The sequence below is a fragment of the Protopterus annectens genome, chromosome 5.part0 (assembly GCF_019279795.1).
Source record: "Protopterus annectens isolate FY-2018-M chromosome 5.part0, PAN1.0, whole genome shotgun sequence".
Classification (NCBI taxonomy): Eukaryota; Metazoa; Chordata; order Ceratodontiformes; family Protopteridae; genus Protopterus; species Protopterus annectens.
The window spans coordinates 1,197,907,606-1,197,935,127 of NC_056735.1; the positions used below are offsets into that span (position 1 = coordinate 1,197,907,606).

General features: G+C 43.2%; 1 protein-coding gene across 4 annotated transcripts in view; it reads right to left on the bottom strand.

Moving 5' to 3' along the window:
- Positions 1 to 27,522, bottom strand: part of TFDP2 (transcription factor Dp-2) — a 1,395,463-nt gene that overhangs the window by 134,483 nt on the left and 1,233,458 nt on the right. For all 4 annotated transcript variants that reach the window (XM_044071065.1, XM_044071064.1, XM_044071067.1 and 1 more), the window contains exon 10: positions 10,255 to 10,354. In XM_044071065.1, the coding sequence (XP_043927000.1) occupies positions 10,255 to 10,354 (100 nt within the window). The remainder of the gene's footprint in view (positions 1 to 10,254; positions 10,355 to 27,522) is intronic.

The window sequence follows — 27,522 nt, forward strand, 5'->3', positions numbered from 1 at the left end:
CTCTGGAATCCCTGGCCGAAGGGGTACAATTTTTGGCTGTAGTAGCCTTAATACCTTTAGGTCCCTGGGAAATGATCTCTGGATCAGCAGTAGGATTCTTGAAAAGAAACTTGTGGGAGTCAGGTACTCTGTAGTACCTGTCAGGTTTCCTAGGTGCTGGAGGTAATGTGTCTGGAGTAAGACTGGATTCCATAAAAACATCATCCACAACATCCAGGGGGTATAGCTAAAGGCCTGTGCTGAGGCACCTCTAAAAATTCTCTAAGTCTCTTTTTGGACTGAGGATAGTCCTGGCATTTCCAGTGGAAATGCTCTCTTAAAGTATGCAAGGTTTCATCAAAAGAAAAATCCTCTGGAGGGGAGGCAGAGGGAATGGATTCCTCTGCATCCGAATCATAATAGGCTGATGAGAGCATGTCCTGATAATCAAAAGGATCAGAGTCATCTGACTCCTGGCCTGTAGAATCAGAAGGTAAATCAATTCTTTGTCTCTTAGCAGGGGAAGGCTGGCTTCCCTTAATTAGCAAAATAAGGTCTTCAGCCATTCTAAGCATTTGTTTTTGTGACATGGAGCCTAAGCATGCGCTTTGTTCATCAGTTTTCTAGGTGTAGTGCGTACTCTGGGCCTAAGAAGCTCGGTAGTTTTGGCTAAAAATGAAGTCGTCGGTTTAATTCGAACATCGGTAGGATGGAATACATCCTCAGAAGCCGGTGCCTGAGCAGCGGCTTTGGACCCATTCAAGGTAGAGACATCCGCGGCATACCGGACTCTGAATGGGTCTCAGCAGAGGCCTGCGAATCCATAGAAGCGGGCATCAGGGACTGCAAAGGTGCCTCACTGAGTACCGGCAGACTGGCGACTAGCTTAACAGAAGCTTCATTGGCAGCTTTGACCTATGCGTCTCTGTCTTTATCCTTGCATTTTTTCGGAAGATTGGTAGTCGGATGGCTTACCAAAGCCATTTCAGAATATGGAAAAAGAGAGCGAAAGAATTTAGCGACAAAGATAGCCCAGCAATGAATGGTTCAGGTGTTAAACAAGGCACAAAACCGACAGCGAGGGATGTCGTGGTCTGAGCCTAAAGAGGTGACGCAGTAAGAATGAAAGTCTCTGTGAGGTATTTGCTTTCCACAGGAAGACAACTGTTAACTTTTTCTGACATCAGAGCAAGAAAAAAGATCCCCAACGGGGTACTTAGCTTTAGAAGACTGCATGATGATCAATTCGAAAACAAAAATTTCAGGTAGCGGCCAACCGGCACTTGCGAACTGCTTCTGCTTCGGGCTCCTCCTCGGCAAGAAAGACTGATGTAATGGCGTCGGCTGCCTGTTTTATACCCCTGACGACCTGATGTCATGGAAGAAGTGACAGCATACGATGCAGAAATACTAAGACTCTGGTATTCGGGCCGACTGAGGGCTACCTGCAAGTTTGATGACTGCAACAGTGAAACACGAAGGACATCTGCATGCCTTCAGGGTCACATGGTATGTGGTCACTGTGCTGCAGTAATGGGAACTTACTAATTAAATCATCTATGGCCAAGATACAGAAGTGTCTGTATGTTTCTGTACAGTTCAGTACAGTTGGCTGTTGGGGGTTTGTGCCAGGCTTGAGTTGGTAACAGACTCTGTGACCTATAAGTTTTTTGAGGGGGAGAAGAGGAAGACAGAGCTTGTTTTCCACCTCTGAGGAAAGGGGCTTTTTCACAATTAGTGGCAATTCTGGCTTGCTTCTTAAGGTCTAGATACTGTTGATTTAACTGGGTCTATGTTCGGCTATTGAAAACACAGATCCTCGAATGGCTAAATATCAAACATAAAACATCTAAACAGAAAATTAATGAACAAGTACAACTTCAAAAATATATTCACCGAATGGCCATAGCTGGCGAACAAAGTGAACACAACCAAAAAATTGGAGGGCCCCAACTATATATACCAACTCCGAGGTCGAACTACAGTGGGGAATGGGGCAAATTTAAAAGGTTTCCTTCACTTTATGCATCTCGTTACTTCCTAGTTGTTGGCCAACTATGACCATTCAATGAATTTATTTTCAAAGTTATACGTGTTCGGTAATTTTCTGGTTAGATGTTTTATGTTTGATATTTAGCCATTCGAGGATCTGTTTTTTCGACAGCCGAACATGGACCCGATTTAATTCAAGGCGATCTGGACTTTGTTTCCAGGTCTTCCCATGCCTTATCCCCTTCTGACAAAGTTCTTAAGGTGGGAGTAAGCCAGGGACATTTCTGCCCTCATGGTCTTGTAATAGGAAACACAGCACCTTGGATTGGTGTGAAAAAGTTGAGAAGTAAATCAGAGCCTCATTTGGGTCACTAATGCTGAAAACTGGGGATAAGTCAATTAGGAATAGGTGTTAAGTTGATTACGGGTTGCTTAGACTCAGATAATTTCTAAAGGAAATTAATAAGATAAAAGATAATCCACAGACAGGAAGAACCGAACGAAAAAGCACAAAGTGCAGCTTTATTGAACAACAAAAACAGGTCAATAAATCAAGCGCTTTCGCCAGGCAAATACCGGGCTTTCTCAAGATAAAAAGTAGTGTGACTGAAAAGTTTAAATACTTAAGCATCTGATCACATGGTACTTAATTAGTTCAACAAACTTTTAAAGTTATTTGTCAGACATTTAAAACTAGCATTACAATTTAAGGGACAACCACACACAAAAGAAGAGCTAGCAAGGGCTAGTACCTACAATCCCCCTCTACACCCCTCTCTTAAGGTTTTTGAGGAGGTGGTGGAATGGATTTAAGAAAGCCGTGTTTTAGCAGAACACATTCTCCATCTAATAATTTGGACTCTAAGTCACAGCATTTAATTTAGTCCCTTATTCAGGACGGTGTTAGGGTGATGAAACCCGACAAGGGAGGGGGGGGGGTGGTCCTGATGTATAATTTTGCATAGGACACCTACCTCCACAACATGTTGCAGGATCCTGAGCAGTATGAATTGATTTCTAGGAACGAGTTAAATTTAGCCTATTCCAAAATCAATTTTTTGTTATCGGACCACCTATTACAGGGAGTTATTAACGAAAGGTTATACAACTATTTACATGTCAATAAACCTAGGACCCCGGTAATTTTTGGAATACCCAAAACCCATAAAGGTTTAGACCCCATGAGATTTAGACCTATTGTCTCGGGGGCTGGAGGTATCACTGAACCGTTGAGCAAGTTTATTGACCACATTACAAAGAAATTCTCTTCTATGCTACAGCATGTATGCAAGGATTCTTGGGATTTTCTCAAGGGTTTAGAAATTAGGCTATTTCATCCTGATTTACTTATGACAACCATTGATATTGTAGAATTGTTCCCCAGCATCCCACACTCTATTGGATTAGAGTGGTTCAATTAAGTTTTGGCCTCTGAATCCGGCCTTAGTTCCAACACAATCAGCTTAATTGTTGAGTTTATGGAAATTGTTCTCGATAATAACTTTCTTTTTTTCAATGGAGAACTGTTTAAACAGAAAAAGGGGGTTGCGATGGGCGCTGCATGTGCCTCATTATACGCCAACATAGTTTTACATTACTGGGAGAACAATTTTATATTTTCCACACATTGGGTACAATACATAGTCCATTATAAGCGATACCTTGATGACATCTGCCTATTGTGGAAGGAAACCCTGAGCAACTTTCTTGAGTTCATGAGTTATATTAATTCTACCACACACTTTCTATCTTTCACTTATAATGTTAGTAAGGACGTACTGAACTACCTGGATATATCAACACAGAAGGACTACTGTAATCACACCTTTAAATCCAAGGTATTTAGGAAAGCCACCTTTTCTAATTCATACCTTCATTTTGACGGTGGTCACCCATTTCACCAGAAGAAGGGCTTGGTTAAGGGGCAATTCATTTGTGCATCTAAGATGTCTAGCACTGATGAATATTTTCTTGAAGAAGTTGAGTTTTTAAAAAAACTTTTTTTAGAAAGAGGTTACCCTGCCTCCTTGGTTAACAACATGGCCCAAGAAGTGACAGATAATAGACAAACCAAGTATTTTCCGCTGTTAGGTAGTGGCTTTCAGCAAGTTGAGCAGTTTGAGAATTTGGAATACTTTAACTTGCATAATAGTTTTATTCACACATTTTCACAGGATTCCGAACTGGTGGAACACACAGTGCTTAAACACTGGCCACTTTTGACGCTACACGATGACTTTAAATGGATAATCCAGGAACGTCCTAAATTTGTGACTAGAAGGGATATTAACCTAAAAGAGTTATTTGAAAGAAAGCATCTATCAGATTCAAGGCATTGTTCCCCTAAACTTGGTACCTATAAATGTGGGGCATGCAAGCAGTGTTCCTTTATCATGAATGATAGTTCTTTTCATCTTCCATCTAGAAAATTTAGATTTGACGCTGACCGATATTACAACTGCGGAGCAAAAGGGGTGGTGTACTTAGGATTATGCACAGAATGTTGCAGTTTCTACATAGGGAAGACTGAGAGACCCCTTAGAAAAAGAATTTATGAACATCAATATGACATTACAAAAAAGAAGGACACTAATGCTTTTTTTAAACATCTTGCTTCTTGCCCTAACATGAAACTTAAGTTTATGGTTCTTGAACAGGTAACCCAGGATGCCAGAGGAGGTGACTGGGAAGCCCTTGAATATAAAGAACTTTTATGGCAGCTTAGACTTAATGCTGCAAAATCCCCTGGTCTCAATGAGGCCATTAATATATCCAGTGTACTAAAGCTGCGAAGGGCTAGGCTATGATTTTTTTGTTACAATTAGTAAATGTCTTTTATCTTACACATTTGTGATTTTTTATGCACACATTTGTACATCATTTTTAAATGATTTTTAAATGATTTTTTAGTGTTTTCACTATTTGAACTTTTATTCTGCATTTTCATATGCATACTTTTCACTCACTGAGTTCAGTTACTAATTAACTGCCTTCTTAAGTGGATGTTTGTTGAACTAATTAAGTACCATGTGATCAGATGCTTAAGTATTTAAACTTTTCAGTCACACTACTTTTTATCTTGAGAAAGCCCGGTATTTGCCTGGCGAAAGCGCTTGATTTATTGACCTGTTTGTTGTTCAATAAAGCTGCACTTTGTGCTTTTTGGTTCGGTTCTTCCTGTCTGTGGATTATCTTTTATCCTATTTGCCTTGGTTTCTTGGAAGTTATCTAAAGGAGATTAGTTGTGGTGGCTTCTTCTATAATAAAAGTAGTTACTGCTGAAATTATTTGATAGTGTGTGAATGTCTAAACATCTATGCTTTATATGGGCAGAACTGTTTTCTGACTTTTTACTTGGTTTAGTAGGTTGGAAACTGTTTGCTTAAGGTTATAACAATAGTAGCATTCTGTTCAAGGTATTGGTCAATAACATTTATGTTCAAGTCACCAAGAAGTTTGTTATTATTTTGGTGCCTTTTTGGAAGCATATCAAGCAATAGTTGCTGAAGGAAGGAGACTGAAGGGGAGCATCAGTCATGGGAGGCAGTGCTGATAAAAAGTACAGGAGCTGAAAGCAGGGGCTTCTAAAACCAGGGGAGATTGGGGGGGGGGCACAGTGCCAGTGGAAATGGTGATAAGGGTTAACTCTGGTTAGGGCAGGCTGATAAGTGACGAGGGCCTTCACAAAAACAATGGGTGCGTCTCCATGCAATGGTCCACGTACATACAAATAATTTTCAGAAGAAATAGTACAAAAGGCAACAGGGAGGTGCAAGGAGTTGGCAGCAAAATAGAGAAATGGGGTGGTAGGACAGCCTGCTGAGAACTGCCACTGGTGCCAAAGGCTGGCAGGGCTATATTAGGCCATATAAATTGTTGGCTAAGGGATCTGGGGATGGTAAGACCACTGGGGAACTGGAATGATACAAGGGAGAATTAAAACATCATCTCTCAAAGCTCAAAACCACTGAAAGAAATGGATTTAAGGAAACCTATAAACAGCTGTACCTTTTAAACGAGATGGGTGGAATAAGGAAGACAAAGGACAAAAAAGGTCATGAAAAGCAAATACAGGATCAGGACAAAATAGGATGCAACATGGAAGGAGGAAAGTATCATGGAAAGCAAAGGCAACATAGATTCAAGGCCCAACAGTAGAGAGAGGTGGATGGTGTTACTTAATGATGCCTAAAGTTTAAGGAAACTTGGCAGAACTGCATACAGTTGTGGGGGACAGGAAAGATGCACTGCATTCTGATCTACATGGACAAACAGTAAAGGGACTGGGATGTAAGCAGATATGGGTATAATGTTTTCAGAAATGACAATGGAGAGGGGCTATTGCAGTACATTAAGGGCAGAAATGAGCGCTGAACAGTACAGTGGGAAGTCAACATCTGCATCAGAAGAACTTGACAGAAAAAGCACAAATCGCACAAACTAAGGTTGGTTATCTAACAATCAGAATGGGAGGGCAGGAAGAATGCATGCAGGTGGACAGACAGTATCTATAAACTCCCCAGACCAACCAGAAAGGAAGCTAAGCTAGTTGAGAAAAGGCAGGAAAGGGTTGGGACATTATGCAATTTCAACCTGCCAGTAACAGACTGAAGCATCCCTGTATCAAAAAGTAGGAAAAATGACACTTGGGAAGGATGTACACATAAAATGAAAGACACTACTGGTAAGGAAGGACAGTGGATGATGTTTTTAGTCAGCAAGGAACAGACAATAGAGTTGAAGTAACATTTCAGCCCCAATAGCTAACAGTGATTGCACTACTGTTTGGTTCAAAATGAAAGCAGAAAGTAGTACTCTGGACAACAGAACTACAGTGCGAGTTTAAAGGGGAAGCAGACTTTTGGAAGACCATAAGAACTGCTAGGAAAGATTTGTGCATCTGCAGGAACAGCAAAGGGAGAAAATAATTACAGGAAGTGATTAAAATAATGCTAAAGAAGATGATGGATGAAACAGACATGGAGAAATCTGAAAATAAAAATCAGCTGTGGATCAGCTTAGGGATAACACAGTCACTGGGGCCAAGGAAGGGGAACAAAAGGCATGAAAGCTGCCCTGTGTGGGTGTGAGAATGTGTGTGTGTGTGTGTGTGTGTGGGGGGGGGGGGGTGCGACAACTTCCAGATGAACTATATGAAAGCAAGAAGAAAGGCAACTATGAAGGTTATTTTAGCCTACGGGAGGAACAGAAAAGAGGCTCACAACAGAGACTAGAACATTTTAAAGCACACAGGAGAAAATATAATGGAAGAAAAAGAAGAATCAGAAGCATGGAGGTAAAGATTTAAGCTAACATACTAAACAGTCTTTGCCTGAGCATTCACAAGATGGAAAAATGTAGCTTCTGCACTGGATGAAAGTACATTTTGTTCTCCGGTTTTCCTGATACACTTGTCGACTTCCTCCTGTATGGTGCAACACTCAATTCTGTCTCTTACATTTACTGCAACACAACCCACTAAAACAGATATCTAAGATAACAGACAGAACTTCAGCAGCCATGAAGCCAGGGTCTCAAAGGAAGCCACATTTCACAGTTTAGTTGATACTTAAGGCAACAGGTTAATCATTAATAAAACCATATGATATGTACAGTGGGGCAAGACTGGAGGGAGGCCATTGTGGTCCCAGTACAAAACAAGGATGAAGTGTATGAAACACTAGAAACTAGCCAGCTTTACTTATTGTGAGCAGCTGAGGGATCCCAAAGAAATGACTAACCAATGTCCTGGATGAAAACATCTCCAAAGAAACAAACAAGATTTTACATCTAAGGGGTTCCATCAAACCTCTCTTATCTTGTTTTATGACAGTAATCATTGGTCTGGATCACAAGAAACCAGTGTGTGCATTTTAGCTGGAATCAGCAAGGCCTCTCAATGCCACACTAAAGGTTGCTAGGAAAGTTTATGGATGACAAGAGTAGGAGAAGACACAGTGTGTACACATGTAGAGAGATGACTGGAAGGTATAAAATAAAAGATAGTGGTGAGAGGGTAATCAGAAAAATGGGAGATAATTAGCACCTCTGTTTAACACCAAAGCAGGGGAATGATAGAGCTGTCAATGATGGGGGTGACGCTTCAACAAGGACTTTGTTAAGTTGAGAACAAGGTAATAAAGGTGGTAACTCGGACTTAACTCAGTTGAGTGCAGATTCCTGCAACTAGATAAATGTAGATGAAAGATGGATCACAAACTGGGGACTACGGCTACTAACAAAAGTGCAAGAAAAAAGGACTCAGAGATGATAATGTATTTATGAGAGTCTTCTTTCTATGGATGCTACAGGATTTTACACCATAACATTCAAAAAAAGGATACTTGCTGGCTTACAAAAACATTATTAGACCTATTCTTAAATCTTCTGTAATGTAAGATTTGCAGCTATAAGGCTTTCATTAACGTGAAAACATAAAAATGTGTTAAAAGAAGTCACGCTCTTTGGTGAGGTGATGCTATGCATTTTCTAAGGCGTTACTACTAGCTTTAGTAATGGCATATGATAACTAGATTTGTGCTTTTAAAGGTTTATATACAAAGGCCCAAAAACACTTCCTGCTTCTCTAATTGTATGCATCTGTTAATTCAAACCACCAATTTGGAACCCCAGCTTCTTAGTTCCAAAATGTGATTTGTGAAAGTTAAATTGTTATGAACTATAATCCCTAAATACTTAAATGAAGTAGCAGTTTCTACAACTTTCTCATCAAGATAATACATCTGAATTTTCAAGCTCCAAACATATAAAAAAGTTTATTTTCTTAACATGTATTTCCATTTCACTCATTATTGCCCAAGAATAGTAGTCCTTTTAAAGTCTCCTGGAGTATCCACATCCTTCTGACTTGTAATAACCTTCACAACCTTGGTGTCACCTGCATAAATACTGAAGAATATACTTAACTCAAAAGCTAGATCACTGAGATACATGTTAAAATGGAATAGGCCTAAAAGGAAACATTGAGGGACACCCCAAAAGAGAATGTAAGATTCAGATATAAAACGATAAATATTTTCTACACAAGTCCTATTAGTTTGCCATCTGTGACTCCATTTTATTAGCGCAGGGCTTGGTTCCAAAGTCTTCAAGTTAAGACTAAGCTGGTGATGGTTAACAGTACTGAAAGCTTGGGGCAAATCAACATAAATGCCATCTCCTTGGAAACTATGCTCCAAGGCAATGATAACACTTGGTTAGAAACACAAACTACAAGGTAACAGTGGATCTGTAATCTATATATCCATGATGGAAGATGTCAATCATACCAAATTCATTTAAATCCAGAAACATCCTAGGCAAACTAATATTTTCCATCCTTTCCAGTACAAGGCACAAAGACTAACAGTATACAACTAAACAGGTAGCATCACTTGCCTTTAGTGCTGAAATCAGTTGGTTCTATTCCCATACCTGGATGTTAGATCAATTTCCCCAATACTGACATTCCAGTGCAGCTCTGGGGGAATTGCTACTATCTTGAGTGTCAGGCCTTTAAGCACAGGCCCTATCTGCCTGGGTTGGTGGTAGCTTAGGTGGACATAAAAATTCAAAAGTGTCTTACTGAAAACAGTAGCGAAAGTTCCTTGGCGCCTGGCAAAATTTCCCCTAGACTGTATGAATATCATCTCGGGTCTCCAGGAAAATAAGACACTGGCCAGTGGGGCTAACCTGATCATCAAAGTGTAAATAGATAAAATAAAAAAAAAATCTCCTTTGTTTCTATATATGAACCTTTATGATAGATTTTTTTACAACCATATGGATAAGTAATATTGAGCAGACCAAGTGAACATCTCACAACATGCCATGCAGCACTCCTGCTAGCCTGAGCTCTGATACAAATACAAATCATGAAAGGGACAACAGCCTTGACCTATGAACCATTTTTTACTGTCAATTAACAGTGTCACTTAACTATAAGTAATTCTACTGCTAAAATATCCCTGTGCCCCTCCACAGGGTTGCTCCTCTGTAAATAACTGCAGGATATAATGCAGGCATCAAGTGATGGCTAAAAATGCATTGGTGATGGAACATGGACCTTGATCACAAATCCTAGAAGCTCCCCATGCTTGTTCTAGTGAAATTATTGCCTTTTACTCACTTTAATGACAGTCCATGACCTGAAGAGCAACCTGAGTTATGTGGTACAGTAGGAGGTGAGGATTAGTGAATCTGTGGCTGAAGGTACTACACATGCAGTGGGAAATTCTTAACGCTACAGACACACACAAAAGGTATTCTCAGGCATGCGCTTACCTTAATTGAGATATACAGGTAGCACTGCTCATGGCTGATGCTGATGGAGCTGTGCTGGAAGGCAGTCCCTTGTTTAACCAAGATGGTCCTGCTGCCATATCTATTAAACAAAAAACAGTTATTCAGACATACAGACACCATTAATCCCTTTACTGAGTAAAACGCAAATCTTCTACATATGTTACTTCCATGTCCTGGCACACAGTAGTTACCAAACAAGTACAATGCTCCTGCATTTTTTAATTTTAATGTGGTGACTCTGAGGGAGTCACTTAGCTAGACAGTACTCCAAAAATGACCCAAAAGCCTGGTTAACAGATGTAAAATAAATACAATTACAAATTATATTAAAAGGATTAAAAAAACATATCTGAAGTCTCATCTATAGTACACCTCTATATCCTCTTCATCTGATTTTCAAAACAAAGTATGAATTGGTATGTTAAGAGTTCATCTCTCTTGTAGCCTTCCCTGATTGTATAAAGATAGGCTCGTTAAAGACAAGCTAGTTTTGCTGTCAAACAAAAATAAACAAGTTGAGCTACAAGATAGCGAGCAATCTGCATCCACCCTGTATTGATTTCAAAGCTGCTGAGAGAATCTACAAAACTAAGAGCCATTTTTCAATTTATCCTGACTTATACTACACTTGTATTTAACTGTGCTGTTTTATTAACTTGCATTACATCGGCACTGTATTTATTCACTGCTTTACTGTTAAACTGTTTAACTGAGTGTGAACTGTTCTGCTGTTATATTTTAGTGTGTGTCTGTTCTCCTGTGTTAAATCGAACTAAACAAGAGTTTAAATTGCTGCATCCACATCTGTTTGTGTGATTCCTATGTTTCCTGCTATGCCAGTCCTGTGTTGGCTGGGGCCTACCTGCACTTAGTGGGAGTAAGTGAAAGTACAGTTGTGTACACTTACCATAAATGTAGATGTTCGAGTGTACTCACTGTTGCAGTCATCACCTGTGGGTTATCCCTGCTGTGGTAGCCCTCAGCCGGCCAGAATACCAGAGTGAATGTTTTTGTGCTCTGGCTGCTGCCGCCTGTAGGTCTGACATCAGGTTGTCAGTATTAAAAAGCAAGGCAGCCAACGTCATTACATCAGTTTTTCTTGCCCTAACCCGTCAGAAGTACAAGGGAAAAGAGAGAAGTGGTCCTGGTGGCTAAGAGCCACCTTGGGAAGCATGTGTCCCCCTAGGGGAAGATGTGAAAAGGGGGGTGGAGGGAGGGAAAAGTACAGTTTTGTACCTACCATAAATGTAGATGTCCGATAGATATGCAACTGCAGTCCTGACATATGGGTTGTCCTCCCTCAGGCAGCCTTTCGGTCGGCCGGATTCCAAAGTCTGGGTCCGGCGTCGGCTGATGTCGTCTCCTCCCTGACGTCAGAGCGGCTGGGGTATAAAGGTATCCGATCCGCCGACACCATCTTCTTCAATGTTTCTTGCCCCAGATGCCAGGTGCCCTCCAAAGAAGGTTAAATTTGGTGAATGGATAAAAAAAATTCCAGACATGCACAACAGTAATAAACAGATACGCCATAACAGATATCCCCAGCTAATAGAGAAAAGGGGGAATGGACCCAAAAGGAAAATTGCAGAGGGGTAGGAGGGAGGGAAAACCTGACTGCAGTTGCATATCTATCGGACATCTACATTTATGGTAGGTACAAAACTACTGTACTATGTCCTTCAAGAATGCAACTGCAGTCCTGACATATGGGTTGAATACCATAGCCAAGCTGGGGGTGGTAGGATCTAAGAAAGGGATGGTGTAGCTAAAATGCCCTGCAGGACTGCCGAAGCAAAGCCTGCTCGGGATCTGGAGTATAAAGGCAGGTTGTAGTGTTTGGTAAATGTATGCACGGAGCTCCATGTAGCAGCCTCTAGAATGTCCTTTGTAGCCACTCCTCTTAGAAAGGCTGTGGATGTGGCTATAGCTCTGGTGGAGTGTGGCCTAATATTGGCTGGCACACCTTTTCCATGGAAAGAATAACAAAATCTGATGCAGCGTCCAATCCATTTTGAAATTGTTTGTTTGGAGATTGCTTTTCCTTGCACTCCAGCAGCATAGGCTACAAATAGTTGGTCAGACTTTCTGGTGGCCTTAGTTCTGTCCAAGTAGTAACGTAGTTGTCTGTGCATGTCCAAAGTATGCAGCAGCTTTTCCCCCTTATTTTGAGGATTGGGAAAGAAAGTAGGCAGGTGAATTGCTTGATTTAGAGACACCCTGGATATCACTTTTGGCATGAATGAAGGATTGGTTCTTAGAGAAACTCTGCCCTGATGAAAAATGAGAAAGGGAGGTACTGCCATCAGGGCCTGTATCTCCGAGACTCTTCTTGCTGAGGTAACTGCCAACAGGAAAACTGTTTTCCAAGAGAGAAATTGCATTTCTGAAGATGCTGCTGGTTCAAAAGGAGGAAGAGTTAATTTTTCCAAGACAAAATTGAGGTCCCATGCAGGTACTGGTGGTTTTCTGGGAGGTTTGATATTCTTTATCCCTCTTAGAAACCGTCTTAGCAAAGGATGTGAAAACACAGGTGGATCACAGTTGTATTTTGCTGAGATTGCTGAAGCGTGTATTTTTATGGAAGAATATGAAAGGCCACTATGAAGCATTTCTGCCAAGTATTCTAGTATCTGTGGTATGCACATTACTGATGCATCCTGACCCTTGTTGGCATTCCAGATGATGAATCTCTTCCACTTGGCTGAATAGGTTTCTCTGGTGGAAGGTCTGCGTGCTTCCAGCAAGATTTCTTGAACTTTGTCGGAAAGAGAGATATGGGTAAAAGTCATGGAACCCTCCAAGCTGTCAGCTGCAATGTTTGCAGGTTTTGATGAACAGTCCTGTAATTGTGCTGAGTTAGAAGCAGAGGCCATTGAGGCAAGGGCCACGGTTTGGTGTGAGTTATGCTCAGTAGCAATGGATACCAGTGCTGCCTTGGCCAGTCTGGAGCTATCAAAATTCCTTTTGGTTGTTCTGCTTTGATCTTCAGTAACACCTTGGTCAGTAATGGTAGAGGAGGGAATGCATAAATTGTTAGGGAATTCCAGCTGAAGGAGAGAGCATCCGTTCTCCAGGCTAGAGGATGGTGTGTCCTTGAACAGAACTTCTCCAGGTGATGATTGAGGTGAGAAGCAGAGAGATCTATGTCAGGTCTTCCCCATGCACTTGTTATTTGTGAGAAAATGTGTGGATGCAGCATCCATTCGTGCGGATCCAAGAAATTTCTGCTCAGCCTGTCCACCAGAACATTGTCCTTGCCTGGAACAAACTGGGATTGCAAGTGGATGTTCAGTTTCAGGGACTTTTCCCAAAGAGTCATTGTTAGTCTGCAGAGGGGATAAGAATGAGTGCCTCCCTGCTTGTTTATATACCACATGACAGTGGTGTTGTCTGTCCTTATTAGCAGATGACCTTGTTGAAGGGATTTCCCGAAGGCCTCGATTGCATGCATCACTGCCAACATCTCTTTTTGATTTATGTGCAGATGCATTTTCCTGGGAGTCCATTGCCCTTGAATGCATCTGCACTCCATGTGTGCCCCCCATCCATGATCTGAGGCGTCTGTTATAATAGTTTGACTTGCTAGAGGTTTGTTGAAAGACATGCTTTTGTTTAAATGACTTGCATGAGCCCACCACAAAAATTCCCTTTGCAGGCATGGAATGAGTGGTATTACGTCTTCTAGATTGTGGCTGTGTTGAGACCATAAGCTTTTTAGGTACCATTGTAGCTTTCTCATGTGTAGTCTTGCCAGAGGGATCAGAAGAATGCAAGATGCCATGAACCCCAGGGCCTGCAGGATTTTCCTTGCGGTCAGCTGGGTGAGCTTTGCTAGGCTTTTGAAGTAATCTGGTAAATGTTCTTGTTTCTCCTCTGTGAGGAAAGCCATTTGTGATTGTGTGTCCAGTTTGGCTCCTAGAAAAATAATCTGTTGGGATGGCAGTAGTCTTGATTTTTGAATGTTGACTGTGTATCCCAAAGCCTGTAGTAATTGAATGACATAGTCCAAGTTTCTTATCAAGGTTTGTTTGCTGTCTGCTTGTATAAGGCAGTCGTCCAGGTAAGGGTATATTTGAATCCCCTGGAGCCTGCAATGTGCAACTACTGATGACAGGCATTTCGTGAATACTCTGGGCGCAGCAGATAAGCCAAACGGCAATGCTGAGAATTGATAATGCTCTGACCCTGCAAGAAATCTGAGGTATCTTCTGCAACTGTGCCTGATTGGGACATGCAGGTATGCCTCCTTGAGGTCCAGAGTAACCAGCCAAGACCCCTTGCCCAGCATGGGAAGGAGTTGCTGTAACGTCAGCATTTTGAATTTTGGCACAATGAGAAAAGTGTTTAGAGCGGACAAGTCCAGTATAGGTCTCCATTGCTTTTCTTTTCTTGGAACAAGGAACAGTCTTGAATAGAATCCCTGGCCTTGTTCCTGAGGAGGAACCTTTGCTATTGCTTTTATTTGTAACAGCTTTGAAACTTGTATGAGTGCCTCTGCCCTTTGATTTTGTGGCAGGTTTGGCATGCCTTGTCTCGTTGTTAAGGTATGGAAGTGGAACCTGTAACCTTTGTCTATTATGTCCAGAATCCATTTGTCCTTGGTTAAAATGTGCCAGTTCTTTGAGAATAAGGATAATTTTCCACGTAGAGGTGCTTCTCTTTGAGCCTTGGTCGGCAGTGTGAAAGTCAAGTCATTGTGATTGCCCCTGTGGTGCAGCTGAACTCCCTGCGCCACTCCTCTGACTTGGTGGTTGCCATTGGCGGCCCCTGTAGGAGCCTCGGTATTGCCCTCTACCTCGAGCATGTTTGTTTTTTCCCCTTTGAAACTTGTCAGTGTCTGGAAAGGACCAATTCTTTGAAGGCCAATTCCTGCTGAATCTGGGTGGCTGAACCTGGAGGAAATCCTTGACTGTCTGTACTGATTTAGCCTTTTCCTCAATAGACTTCAACACATCCTGTGCATTAGCACCAAAAAGCTTCTGTTTTTCCAGAGGTGCATCTAGGAGCTTTACTTTAACATGGTCTGGCAGTGGCTGTTCTTTCAACCAAGCATGTCTACGTATAACGGCCCCCGTCATAGCTGCCCTACATGAAGCTTCCAATGCATCATAACCACACTGAAGAAAATGATTGCTAACCTGCTGAGTGTTATGAACCAAATCCTGCAATGCCTTTCTATCTATAGGCTCAGGAGAGGCTAACTTTTTCTGCAAATCATCCATTAAGTAATCCTGGTACTGAAACATATGAAAAAGACAGTTAAGTGACCTCATGGCAAGGGTGGAAGAGGTATAAACTTTTTTTGCCCCATCTCTCCAGGGACCTAGATTTCCTGTCCGCGGGCAAAGGGTTTTGGCGAGGAAGTAGCCACTCCTTTGGGCCCCTGAGAAATAGTTTCTAGATCCACAGAGTGGGCCTTAAAGAGATGCTTATGAGTTTCAGGAACCCTGTAATATCTGTCTGGCTTGACAGGAGCAGGAGGGAGAGAATCAGGGGAAGCACTGGAGTCTGAGTATACATCATCCAAGACATCCAACACTGGAGGAATAGCTAATGGTCTGTGCTGGGGTAACTTAAGGAAGGTACGTAGCCTTTTCCTGGAGTCAGAGAATTCCTGACCCTGCCACTGAAAATGTTCTCTCATGGAGTGGAGAACTTCTCCGAAAGAAATATCCTCTGGAGGAGAGGCAGAAGGAATTGATTCCTCAGCATCAGAGTCCTCATAGGCCTGGAAGGATTCTTCCTGGGTATTTGAGTGCTCTGAATCCCTAGAGGCTTCATCTGAAGAGAGGGTATCTGTCTGCTCAGTCCTAGGCCATTTATCTGCAGGCGGCTGAAAACCTCTGTCTGAATGCGACTGAGAACCTCTGATTAGAGAGATTAGATTTGCAGCTAGAGTCATGATCTGTTTATCAGAAGAGGGGCCCTGGGAAAAAGATTTAGGAGGATGGGCCTTAGCCTGGCTGGCAGCCTTAGCACGTGTGTAGGCCTTGATGGACATGGAGACCGGAGGCCTAGCTGCCCCACGTGCAGGAGTAACTTTATCCACTGGTATGGTGTCAGGTAAATCTTGAGCTTCGGTTTTGGGAGGAAAATCAACAACCGGCACCGGGGAAACCTCCGGGACCGAAGTACGCGGTAAAGTGGTGTCGTCGGCCTGGAGCGGTTGAATTACCGCCTCCGAGGAGACAGATTCACTCACGGAAGGCTTATGCGTGGTATCGGTGGACGACGCGGGCCGAGGATGTCGGTCTCGGTCCTTACGTTTTTTGGAAATATGTGCTGTCGGTTGTTCCGACGGCATGATATAAGCGTAATTTTCGCCAAAAAAGTCTTTGGCAAATTCTGCCCTGCGTCTGAGTGTGCGCTTATTAAAGCAAGCACAGGCAGCACAGGCCGAGACGTCGTGGTCTGGGCCCAGGCAGGGAAGGCAGTAAGAATGGAAGTCCTTATGAGGTATTTGTTTACCACAAGACAAACAATTATTAACCTTTTCAATTTTTTCTGACATCGGCTGAGGCAAGAAAAATGTTCCCCAACGGGGTACTTAGCTTTTTGATGACTTCGGTAACTGAAAACACAGGAGCTGACCGACCGGCACTTGCGAACTGCTTCTGCTTTGGGCACCGCGCAGCAAGAAAGACTGAAGAAGATGGCATCGGCGGATGCCTTTATACCCCAGCCGCTCTGACGTCGGGGAGGAGGCGACATCAGCCGACGCTGGACCCAGACTTTGGAATCCGGCCGACCTAAGGGCTGCCTGAGGCAGGACAACCCATATGTCAGGACTGCAGTTGCATTCTTGAAGGACATCCAAGACTGCAACACTGAATACACTCGAACATCTACATTTACGGTAAGTGTACACAACTATACTATATTCTTTGTGTTTTACTGTTGCAGTCACCACCTGTGGGAGGATTCCCAAAGCTGAGGTAAAAGGTGGAAGGCTAGATAGAGTCCTAGGTATGTCAGGAGGCCCTGGAGAATTGCAGAGGCAAACCCTAACCTAGACTTCGAAAAGAGAGGTAGGTGGTAATGCTTTGTAAAGGTATGGACAGAGATCCAGGTGGCCGCTTCCAATATGTCCCTGGCAGGTACTCCTCTGAGGAAGGCAGTGGAAATGGAGGTTGCCCTAGTGGAGTGGGTACAGATTGACCTAGGGATGGGTTTCCCATGCAGTCTGTTACAAAAATAGATACAGTGTGAAATCCATTTGGAAATGGTTTGTTTGGAGATGGGCTTCCCCTCTGCCCCTTGGGCAAAGCTTACAAGAAGCTGGTCAGTTTTTCTGAATGGCTTAGTGCGGTCCAGATAGTATCTGAGTTGTCTGTGCATGTCTAGTGAGTGTAGAATTCTTTCTCCCTTGTTTTGAGGGTTGGGAAAGAAGGTGGGAAGGTGTATGGCCTGGTTAAAGGTTACATCAGATACCACCTTGGCATAAAGAAGGGATTATTCCTCAGAGATACTCTGCAAGGAAAATTATGAAGGGCTCGACAGCCATGAGAGCTTGAAGTTCTGAGACCCTTCTGGCTGAGGTGATAGTTAGTAGAAAGGCAGTCTTCCAAGAGAGATATTTCAATTCTGTTGAAGTGGCAGATTCGAAAGGGTAATTTCTCTAACACATAATTCAGGACCCAGGGTGGAGTAGGTGGTCTTCTGGGAGGCCTGATATTAGAAGCCCCTCTGAGGAATTGCTTAATTAAAGGATGAGAGAAGGGGGTGGGTCTGAATCATAATGGGTAGAGATGGCCAAGGCATGGACTTTAATAGAGGAGAAGAAGCCACTATTGAGCAACTCTGCTAAGGAATCCAGGATGAGAGGAATGGAAGGTTGGGAGGTACTGCCCTCTTTTGATTGTTTCCAGAAGCAGAATCTTTTCCATTTTCATGCATAAGATTTTCTTGTGCTGGGCCTTCTGGCCTCTGTGATGATGTCCAGGACCTGTTTGCTTAACAATGGCTTCTTGTTAGTTTTTAGTGTACGAGTCATGCTGAAAGTTTGAGAGTCTGTAGGTCTGGGTGCAGTACCTTCCCCCTCTCCTGGGTCAAGAGGTCTGACCTTAGGGAAGCAGGTTGGGGGGCTGTAAGGTCAGACTGCATAGTAAGGGGTACCAATGCTGTCTGGGACAATCGGGAGTGATGAGGATGGCCTTTGGTCTCTCCTCGCTTATTTTGATCAGAACCTTGGGAAGAAGGGGCAGAGGAGGATATGCGTACACAAAGAGGGAGCTCCAGGTGAAGGTCAAGACATCCACCTTCCATGCTAGGAGGTGATACTCCCTGGTACAAAACTTGTGCAGCTGGTGGTTGAGGTGCGAGGCAAACAGGTCCACCTCTGGGGTCCCCCACTCCTGGGTGATTTGCAGAAAGATTTCTCTGTGGAATTGCCATGCGTGGGGGTCCAGTAAGTTTCTGCTTAGGTGGTCTGCCAGTGTGGTGTTGATCCCTGGTAAGTATCGGGCAATTAGGTGTAGCCCCATGGAGGTGGCTGTAAGCCACAGACTCATGGCTAACCTTCACAGGGGGTAAGATTGGGTGCCCCCCATGCTTGTTGATGTACCACATTACTGTGGTGTTGTCTGTTTTTATAAGGAAGACTCCTGGCCTGAGATGGGGTCAGAAGGAAGTCAGAGCATTTTGCACTGCCATCATTTCTTTCTGGTTGATGTGCAAGTGAAGTTGCTGGGCATTCCAAAAGCCTTGGGTATACCTGCCTGCTAGGTGAGCACTCCAAGCTATGTCTGATGATTCGGTGGTGACTGTCTGGCCAGAAGGGCGGAGGATGAAGGGAAGACCCTTATACATGGCACAGGCCTCTGCCCACCAGAGAAATTCATCCCTTATGCAAGGAATCAGTGAGAGTGGTCTCTAGGGACAGAGTGCTGCCACCAAAGGTTCTTTAAGTACCACTGAAGCTTTCTCATATGAAGCCTGGTGAGAAGGATGCAAGATGCCATGTATCCCAGGGCTTGCGGGAACTTCCTCGCAGTAAGGTGACTTCTGGAAGCCGGCTGGGTGAAGTAGAGAGGCAGGAAACTCTGCTTTTCTGGGAATAGGAAGGCCATTAGGGTTGCTGTGTCTAGCACAGCTGCCAGGAAAACAATTTACCTGGTGGGGTTTTGCTTTGATTTTTTTTTTTTGGTTGACGGTGAACCTTAGGGAAGTTAGAAGTTTTTTTGACAGAGAAGATCCTGGAGCAACTTTTCTTTGCTGTTCGCCTGAATGAGGCAGTCATCCAGGTAAGGGTAAATCTGTATATTTCTCTGTCTGCAGAATGCTATAGTCGGGGCCAAACATTTGGTGAATACTCTGGGAGAAGCAGATAAGCCAAAGGGCAGTGCAGAAAACTGAAAGTGCTGATTGCCTTCTCTGAAGCGCAGGAATTTTTCTGCACGATTCCCTGATCGGGATGTGGAGGTAAAAACATACCTAAACAAAATAAAACTCAGAGGCAAAAACACACACACACGTCACAGCCCACAGCGCTAAGCACCATACATAGTACACATACCTGTGTCTCACAGCCTCTAAAACCCAGCCACAAACCTAACATGCTAGTCATAGGAGACTTTCGTGAGATGCACAGATGTGCCCTCACCAGGCAAGACAAGAAGAAAGTCAAGGTAAGTTGCTTGTCAGGTGCTAGAATCCACCATATCATGCACACACTGAAATCTCTTAACAACAGGTACTGTTATGACCCTGTCATAGTTCATGTTGGTGTGAATGACTTGAGACGTACCTCCCTGGACTATGAACTTGCTGAATATATGTCCCAGGCAGGTATGTTCCTAGCCTTAAGCAGCATCCTACCATCACCCAGAATGATGCCTCAATACAAACAGAAAATGACTAACAAATGGCTTAGTTTCTGGTGTCATTCCAAGGGGATCCCATACCCGACAGCCTGGGAGCACATTGGTATGCCACCAAATTAGAAACAATAAAGCAGCAAAACAACCAGCCAGTGCCCAAAACACTTTATTATTCTCTCTCTGATATCTCGGCACAAAGCCTTCAAGGAGTAAAACATTTCTAAAAAGTATCTGCCTTATATATACAAACTAACTGACCATTTAACACCTAATTAAGCTTTTTTTTAGAAATGTTTTACTCCTTGAAGATTTTGAGTCGAGACGTTACAAACAGAATAATAAAGTGCTTTGGACACTGGCTGGTTGTTCTGCAGCCTGGGAGGACATGACTGACAGATCATGATGCTTTGCCAGAGATGGCCTTCATCTGTCTCCCATGGGCTTCAGGCTTCTGGCAAAGGCACTTGCCTCCGCCATAATGCCTTTTTAAGGCAAAATCATGAGGGTAAATTTACCAATGTGAAAAATTCTTAAATGCTAGGAGTCCTAACATGAAACTGCACTCATTACAAGCATTCCTTGCCCTGGAAGATTCTGACATTTGTGCAGTCACTGAAACCTGGTTCAAAGCTGCGGATAGCTCCCCAGCCTTGCCAGGTTACTCGTCCTACTATACCTTTCAGACCCCAAACAGAAGGCTACAAAGCCAAATGAGGTAGTGTTTCAATAGTTAACACATACACACCTCCAGGCTGGTCAAACAGTATGATGCAGAGGAGACACTCCAGATGCTGTTAACTGTTGAAAAAACACCTACTGAAATCACAGCTAGCTACAAGACAGTACAGTTGTGTACACTTACCATAAATGTAGATGTTCAAGTGTATTCACTGTTGCAGTCATTACATTTGGGTAATCTGCTGGCAGTTTGCCCTCAGTCGGCCTGATTAACAAAGTCTTGGGTCCTGGGTCGGTTGCTGTCCCTTCTTCCATGACGTCAGGTCTTCAGGGGTATAAAACATGCAGCTGATGCCATTACATCAGTTTTTCTTGCCCCAGATGTCAGGTGCCCCCCAAATGGGGAGCAATATATATATATATATATATATATATATATATATATATATATATATATATATATATATACATACAAGTTTAAAAACACAAAACATATACCTCCAAACAAAAGCAAATACTCCCAAAAAGGCTTTTAAGCATAGTAAAAGAAAGGAGAGTTATAGTAAGAGAAAATCAGGGGGCTGGAAGGTGGGTAACCAGGACTGCAACCGTGAATACACTCGAACATCTACATTTATGGTAAGTGTACACAACTGTACTATGTTCTTCGTGTTTCACTGTTGCAGTCATTACATTTGGGTAGAATCCCAAAACTATGGTTGGGAGGATGGATTTACACAGCATTAGGAGCAGCTATAAGGCCCTGCAGGACAGCAGTGGCAAAGCCAGCTCTGGATTTAGAGAAGTGAGGTAAATGGTAATGTTGTTTGGTGAACATATGAATTGAGCTCCAGGTAGCAGCTTCTAGAATGTCTCTGGTATGAAGCCCTCTGAGAAAGGCTGCAGAAGTAGATGCAGCCCTGGTGGAATGAGACCTGATCCCCCCTTGGGGATAGGTTTACCATGGTGCATGTAGCAGAAATGAATGCAATGGCTTATCCATTTGGAAATAGTCTGCTTTGAAATAGCTTTTCCCTCTGCCCCTGCAGCAAATGCCACCAATAGTTGCTCAGATTTTCTTAGAGATTTCGTCCTGTTTAAGTAGATTCTAAGTTGTCTGTGTATATCCAATGAATGCAGAATCCACTCACCCTTGTTCTGTGGATTGGAAAAAAGAGTTGGAAGATGATGGTTAGGGGGGTGGCCTAATGGTTAAGGTGTTTGCCTTACAAACACAAGGTGCAGGGTTCGAGTCTCACAGGGGATAATTGTCTAGGCTTAAAGTGGCTCACAACAGCAGTTAGCTTAGTATGAATCTATGAATGGTCTGATTAAGAGCCATACTGGATACCACCTTAGGCATGAAATATGGATTGGTCCTGAGAGCCACCCTGTCCGGATAAAAATAATGAAAGGCTCCACTGCCATAAGAGCCTGTAATTCTGAAATCCTTCTAGCTGAAGTGACTGCTAAAAAAAAAAGCTGTTGTCCATGAGAGAAAGTTTAGGTCTGCAGTAGCAGCTGGCTCAAAAGGAGAAAGAGTGAGTTTATCCAAAACAAAATTGAGGTCCCATGCAGGAGATGGTGCTCTCCTGGGAGGTCTTAAATTTTTGGCTCCTCTGAGATACTGCTTTAGCAGAGGATCAGAGAAGAGGGGAGGTTCCATGTTGTAATGAGCTGAAATGGCAGAGGCATGGATTTTTATGGAAGAAAAAGATAGGCCCTTGTGAAGCGTCTCAGTTAAGTATTGTAGAATCTGAGGAATATTGGGCGTTGCTGTGCTTATTCCTTGTGATTGGTTCCAGGCACAGAATCTTTTCCATTTGTCAGCATAAGATTTTCTAGTACTAGGCCTTCTAGACTCCAAAATGACATCCATCACTGGTTTGCTGAGGGATGCCAAGGGTGAAATTAGTTGATTAGCCATGCAGCAAGATTCAAAGTTTGGAGCAGAGTGTGCAGAATTTGGTAGTTCTGCTGAGACAGTAGGTAAGGTGTCTGAGGCAGATGCCAGGGAGGAAGGTGTGACACATTGCGCAGGAGTGGGTACCAGTGTTGGCAAGGCCAAGGCATCCACTTTCCAAGCTTTTTGGTGATGAATTCTTGTGCAGAATTTGTCCAACTGATAGCTCTGGGGTGAGGCAAAAAGATCTAGGTCTGGGTTCCCCCATTTGCGTGTCAACATGTTGAAAACTTGTGGTTCCAGTTTCCATTCGTGTGGGTCCATAAGATTTCTGCTTAGCTCGTCTGCCAGAGTATTTAGCTTTCCTGGCAGGAATTGAGCTTGTAGTTGTATCTGATAGGTCAAGGCTGTGTTCCAAAATGCCATGGCTAGTATGCAAAGGGGGTATGAATGTGTACCCCCCTGCTTATGTACCACATAACTGAGGTGTTGTCTGTCTATCATTAGATGTCCTGGATGAAGATAGTCCTTGAAGGCTGTCAGAGCATTCTGTACAGCTAGCATCTCTTTCTGATTGATATGTAGGTGCATTTGATTTGGGCTCCATTTGCCCTAAATGCACTTTCCTGCCAGATGAGCCCCCCAAGCATAGTCTGATGCGTCTGTTGTTAGGGTTTCGGCAGCAGGGGGTGGAGTGAATGGCAGTCCCTTGTTTTGGTGGCAGGCCTCTGCCCACCATAGGAAGTCTAGTTGCAGGCAAGGTATAATAGGAATCATTGTTTCCAGGCTGTGACAACGTTGACTTCATAAACTTTTTAAGTACCACTGAAGTTTCCTCATATGCAGTCTTGCATATGGAATTAGAAGAATGCAGGAGGCCATAAACCCCAAGGCCTGCTGAATTTGTCTTGCAGATAGCTGGGTTTTTTGTGGCCACCTGTTTGAAGTAAGTCATCAATTGAATTTGCTTTTCTGGTGTAAGGTAAGTCATCTGGGCAGTTGTATTCAAGCTTGCACCCAGGAATGTAATTTTTTGAGAGGGTACCAGTTGTGATTTCTTTTCATTTATGGTGTACGCTAGACAAGTTAGAACCCTTTTTACAAACGCCAGATGCTTTAGAAGAATGTCCTTGTTTTCTGCCTGAATTAGACAATCGTCCAGGTATGGATATATTTGAATATTTCTTTGCCTGCAAAATGCAATTACTGGTGCCAGTCACTTTGTGAAGACCCAGGGTGCATTAGATAAGCCAAAGGGCAGTGCAGAGAACTGGCAATGCAAGTAGCCTACTTTGAAGCGGCGGTATCTTAGGTTCATAGATTAGTACTAGGCTAACTTCCCTTGTGGGCCATTTTAAGCCTAGCCAATTTTCCATGTGAGAATCGAACCCTGCACCTTGTGTTTATAAGGTAAACACCTTAACTATCATGCCAGCCTCCTACCCCTTCTGCAAGATTCCCTGATTGGGATATGCAGGTAAGCCTCTTTTAAGTCTAGACTTACAAACAGGCATCTTTGCCTAGCACAGGTAGTAACTGTTGAAGAATCAGCATCTTGAATTTTGGAATGTCCAGAAATGTGTTTAGAGTGGATAAGTCCAGAACTGGACGCCATGATTTGTTTTTTCTGGGTACCAGGAAAAGTCTGGAATAGAAACCTTGTCCCTTTTCCTCTTCTGGTTCTGGTTGAATATCCCCCATGTTCATGAGGGACAGAACTTGTTTCTGGGCCTCTGCCCACTGATTTGGGGGCAGATCTGGCCATCCGTTTGGGATTGGCAATGTGTGGAAGTGAAATCTGTATCCTTGGGATACTATATTTAAAACCCATTTGTCCTGGCTAATAAATTGCCAGTTTTGTGCATGAAGTGCTAGTTTTCACCCCAAAGGGGTGGCTAATGGGTAAGTGCTTGGTGATTGTAGAGGGAAGTCATTGAGATTGTTTACCATAGGGAGGTGCCTTGTTGCCTCTAGAGTTGGAGGTGGAGGCACCTCATTGTTTTGTTCTAAAAGTTCCTTTGACCGAAACCTGGAGCCTTTGGAATGTCTTGATTAGACTTGAGCGGCTCTCGAGGGGACTGGAAAGGACCAGTTCTTAGTAGGCCAGTGCCTACTAAATCTTGGAGGTTGCACTTGTAAGAAATCTTTCACAGTTTGCATAGATTTAGCTTCATGTTCAATCTTTTTTAACACTTCTTCAGCCTTATTACCAAAGAGACGGTCCTGTTGTAAAGGAGCATCCAACAATTTTGCTTTAACATGGTCAGACAGAGTTTGCTCTTTGAGCCAAGCCTGCTTTCTTAGCACATATCCAGTTACAGCAGCCCTGAAAGAGGCCTCCAAGGAATCAAAACCACATTGCAAAGTATGCTTTCCAACTTGTTCAGCTGAATGCAATAAATCCTGCAATTCTGTATTTTCCACATCGTCAGAGATTAACATCATTTTCTGTTTAAGTAGTCCCATGATATGCTGCTGATATTTAAGAATATGAAATTGACAGTTTAAAGCCCCGATTGCCAAGGTTGCAGACGTGTAAATCTTCTTACCCCATCTATTCAGCGCCCTGGAGTCTCTATCAGAAGGGGCAGGATTTTTGGCAGTAGAGGCCTTGATGCCCTTGGAACCCTGAGAAATGGTTTCAGGATCAGCAATAGGGTTTTTAAAAAGGAATTTGTGGGAGTCAGGAACCCTGTAGCATCTATCTGGCTTACATGGAGCCGGAGGCAGAGAATCAGGAGTCATACTAGGTTTTGAAAATACATCAACAATGTCTAGAACAGGAGGTACAGCCAAAAGCCTATGCTGAGGAAGTAGAAGAAAATCCCCAAGTCTCTTTTTAGATTCAGAGAAATCCAGACTTTCCCAGTGGAAATGTTCCCTTAATGCATGTAAAGTTTCCCCAAAGAGAAATCTCAGGGGGAGAGACAGAAGGGATGGAAGTCTCTGCATCAGAGTCCTCATAAGTAGGAATAGACAAATCCTGTTCATTAGAAGAGTCAGAAGAAACAGAATCCTGTTCAGAAGATTTATAATCAATGTCTTGCCTAGACCTCTTAGAAGGAGGGGGTTGGCTACCCCTGATCAGAGTAATTAAATCTTCAGCCATTTTGATCATTTGTTTTTTTAGGCATAGGGGCCTGCACATGTGGCCCAGGCGTCAGTCTTTTAGACATAGATTTAGATTTTGGCCTTAGTTTTGAAGATGGCACCGGTCTAATATACAAATCTGTAGGCCTGAAAACACGCTCAGAAGTCGGTGCCTGCACAGCGGCTCCGGACCCATCTAAGGCAGAGACATCCGCGGGTTCCATAATTGAAGCATCTCGCTGCATACCAGACTCCGAATGGGTCTCAGTAGAGGCCTACGAATCAGAAGTAGCGGGTATTAGGGGCTGCAAAAGCACCTGAGTACCGGCAAACAGGTGACTGGCTTAGGAGAAGCGTTGTCGTCGGTTTTGGACCTCGACGGTCTGGCTCTTGTCTTTTTCTTTGCGTTTTTTAGGTATTCCGGTAGTCGGACTGCTAACTGACGACATTTCTGGATAGTTAAATCTAGAGCCAAAATATTTAGAAGCAAAAATATACAAAGTTTAATCGTGCACTGATTAAATTTAGCACAAAACCGACAGCAAGGTACGTTGTGGTCAGGGCCTAGGCAAGGAATACAGTACAAATGAAAATCCTTATGAGATATTTGCTTCCCACAAGTAATGCAATTATTAACTTTTACTGACATCGGTAAGGAGCAAGAAAAAGTTTCCTCAACAGAGTACTTAGCTTTTAGTCGAAGACTTCGGTTCTGAAACTCGAAAATGAAAATTTCAGGAGTCGGCCGACTGGCACTTGCGAACTGCTTCTGCTTCGGGCACCGCATGGCAAGAAAGACTGATGTAATGGCATTGGCTGCATGTTTTATACCCCTGACGATCTGACAGTCATGGAAGAAGGGACAGCAACCGACGCAGGACCCAAGACTTTGTTAATCAGGTTGAATGAGGGCAACCTGCCAGCAGATTACCCAAATGTAATGACTGCAACAGTGAAACACAAAGAACATCCCCAACCATGACTCAGGATGCGCACTCCACCTATCTGGACTTACTTGAATCCATCAAGATTCAACCCTCTACCCTGATCCTGGATGACTAACTACCCAACCATACAGTGGAAAAACTATTCTTGGCCAAATACGAATGCCCAGAGATTCTTTGACTTCGTAAATGCCAATCCATTGGATCAGCTGGTCTACACCCTCACGAGAGGTGAAAATATCCTGGACCTTGTACTAACCAACATGAGTAGCCAGTGTAGCACCCCCTTCAGTGTCATCCTCCTTGGTAAGATCTGACCATAAAGCGATCACTTTCTAACTCACCATCTCCTATGCCCCTCCCCTTGCCTGGGACAAACAAAAAAAACTTTTCTAAAGCTGACTAAAACCTCCTGAGAGCAGGTATAAGCAGCTTCACAGTCACTGTCCCTTTAATTGGAACTAGCACTAATATTCAAACCTACACCAAAAAACTATATTGGCACCTACACAGCTGCATGGACTCAGCAATACCTGAAAGAACAGCCAAATCATCTTCCTAAACCTGTCTAGTGGACAGCAACAATAAACAAACTCTATAATAAAAGGAAAAAACTGTCTGCTCTGTACTGGTGGTCAACGCCACCAAATACACAAACACCATAGATATAGCCAACCTGCTGGCAGACAGATTCAGTGAAAACTTCACCATCCCATCCCCCATCAGTAAACCTGGACATCTCCAGCACTTGCACCCCTCCCCTTATCACCATGGAGCACGTCTTTAATGTCCTCTCAAAGGCAAAAAAATTACA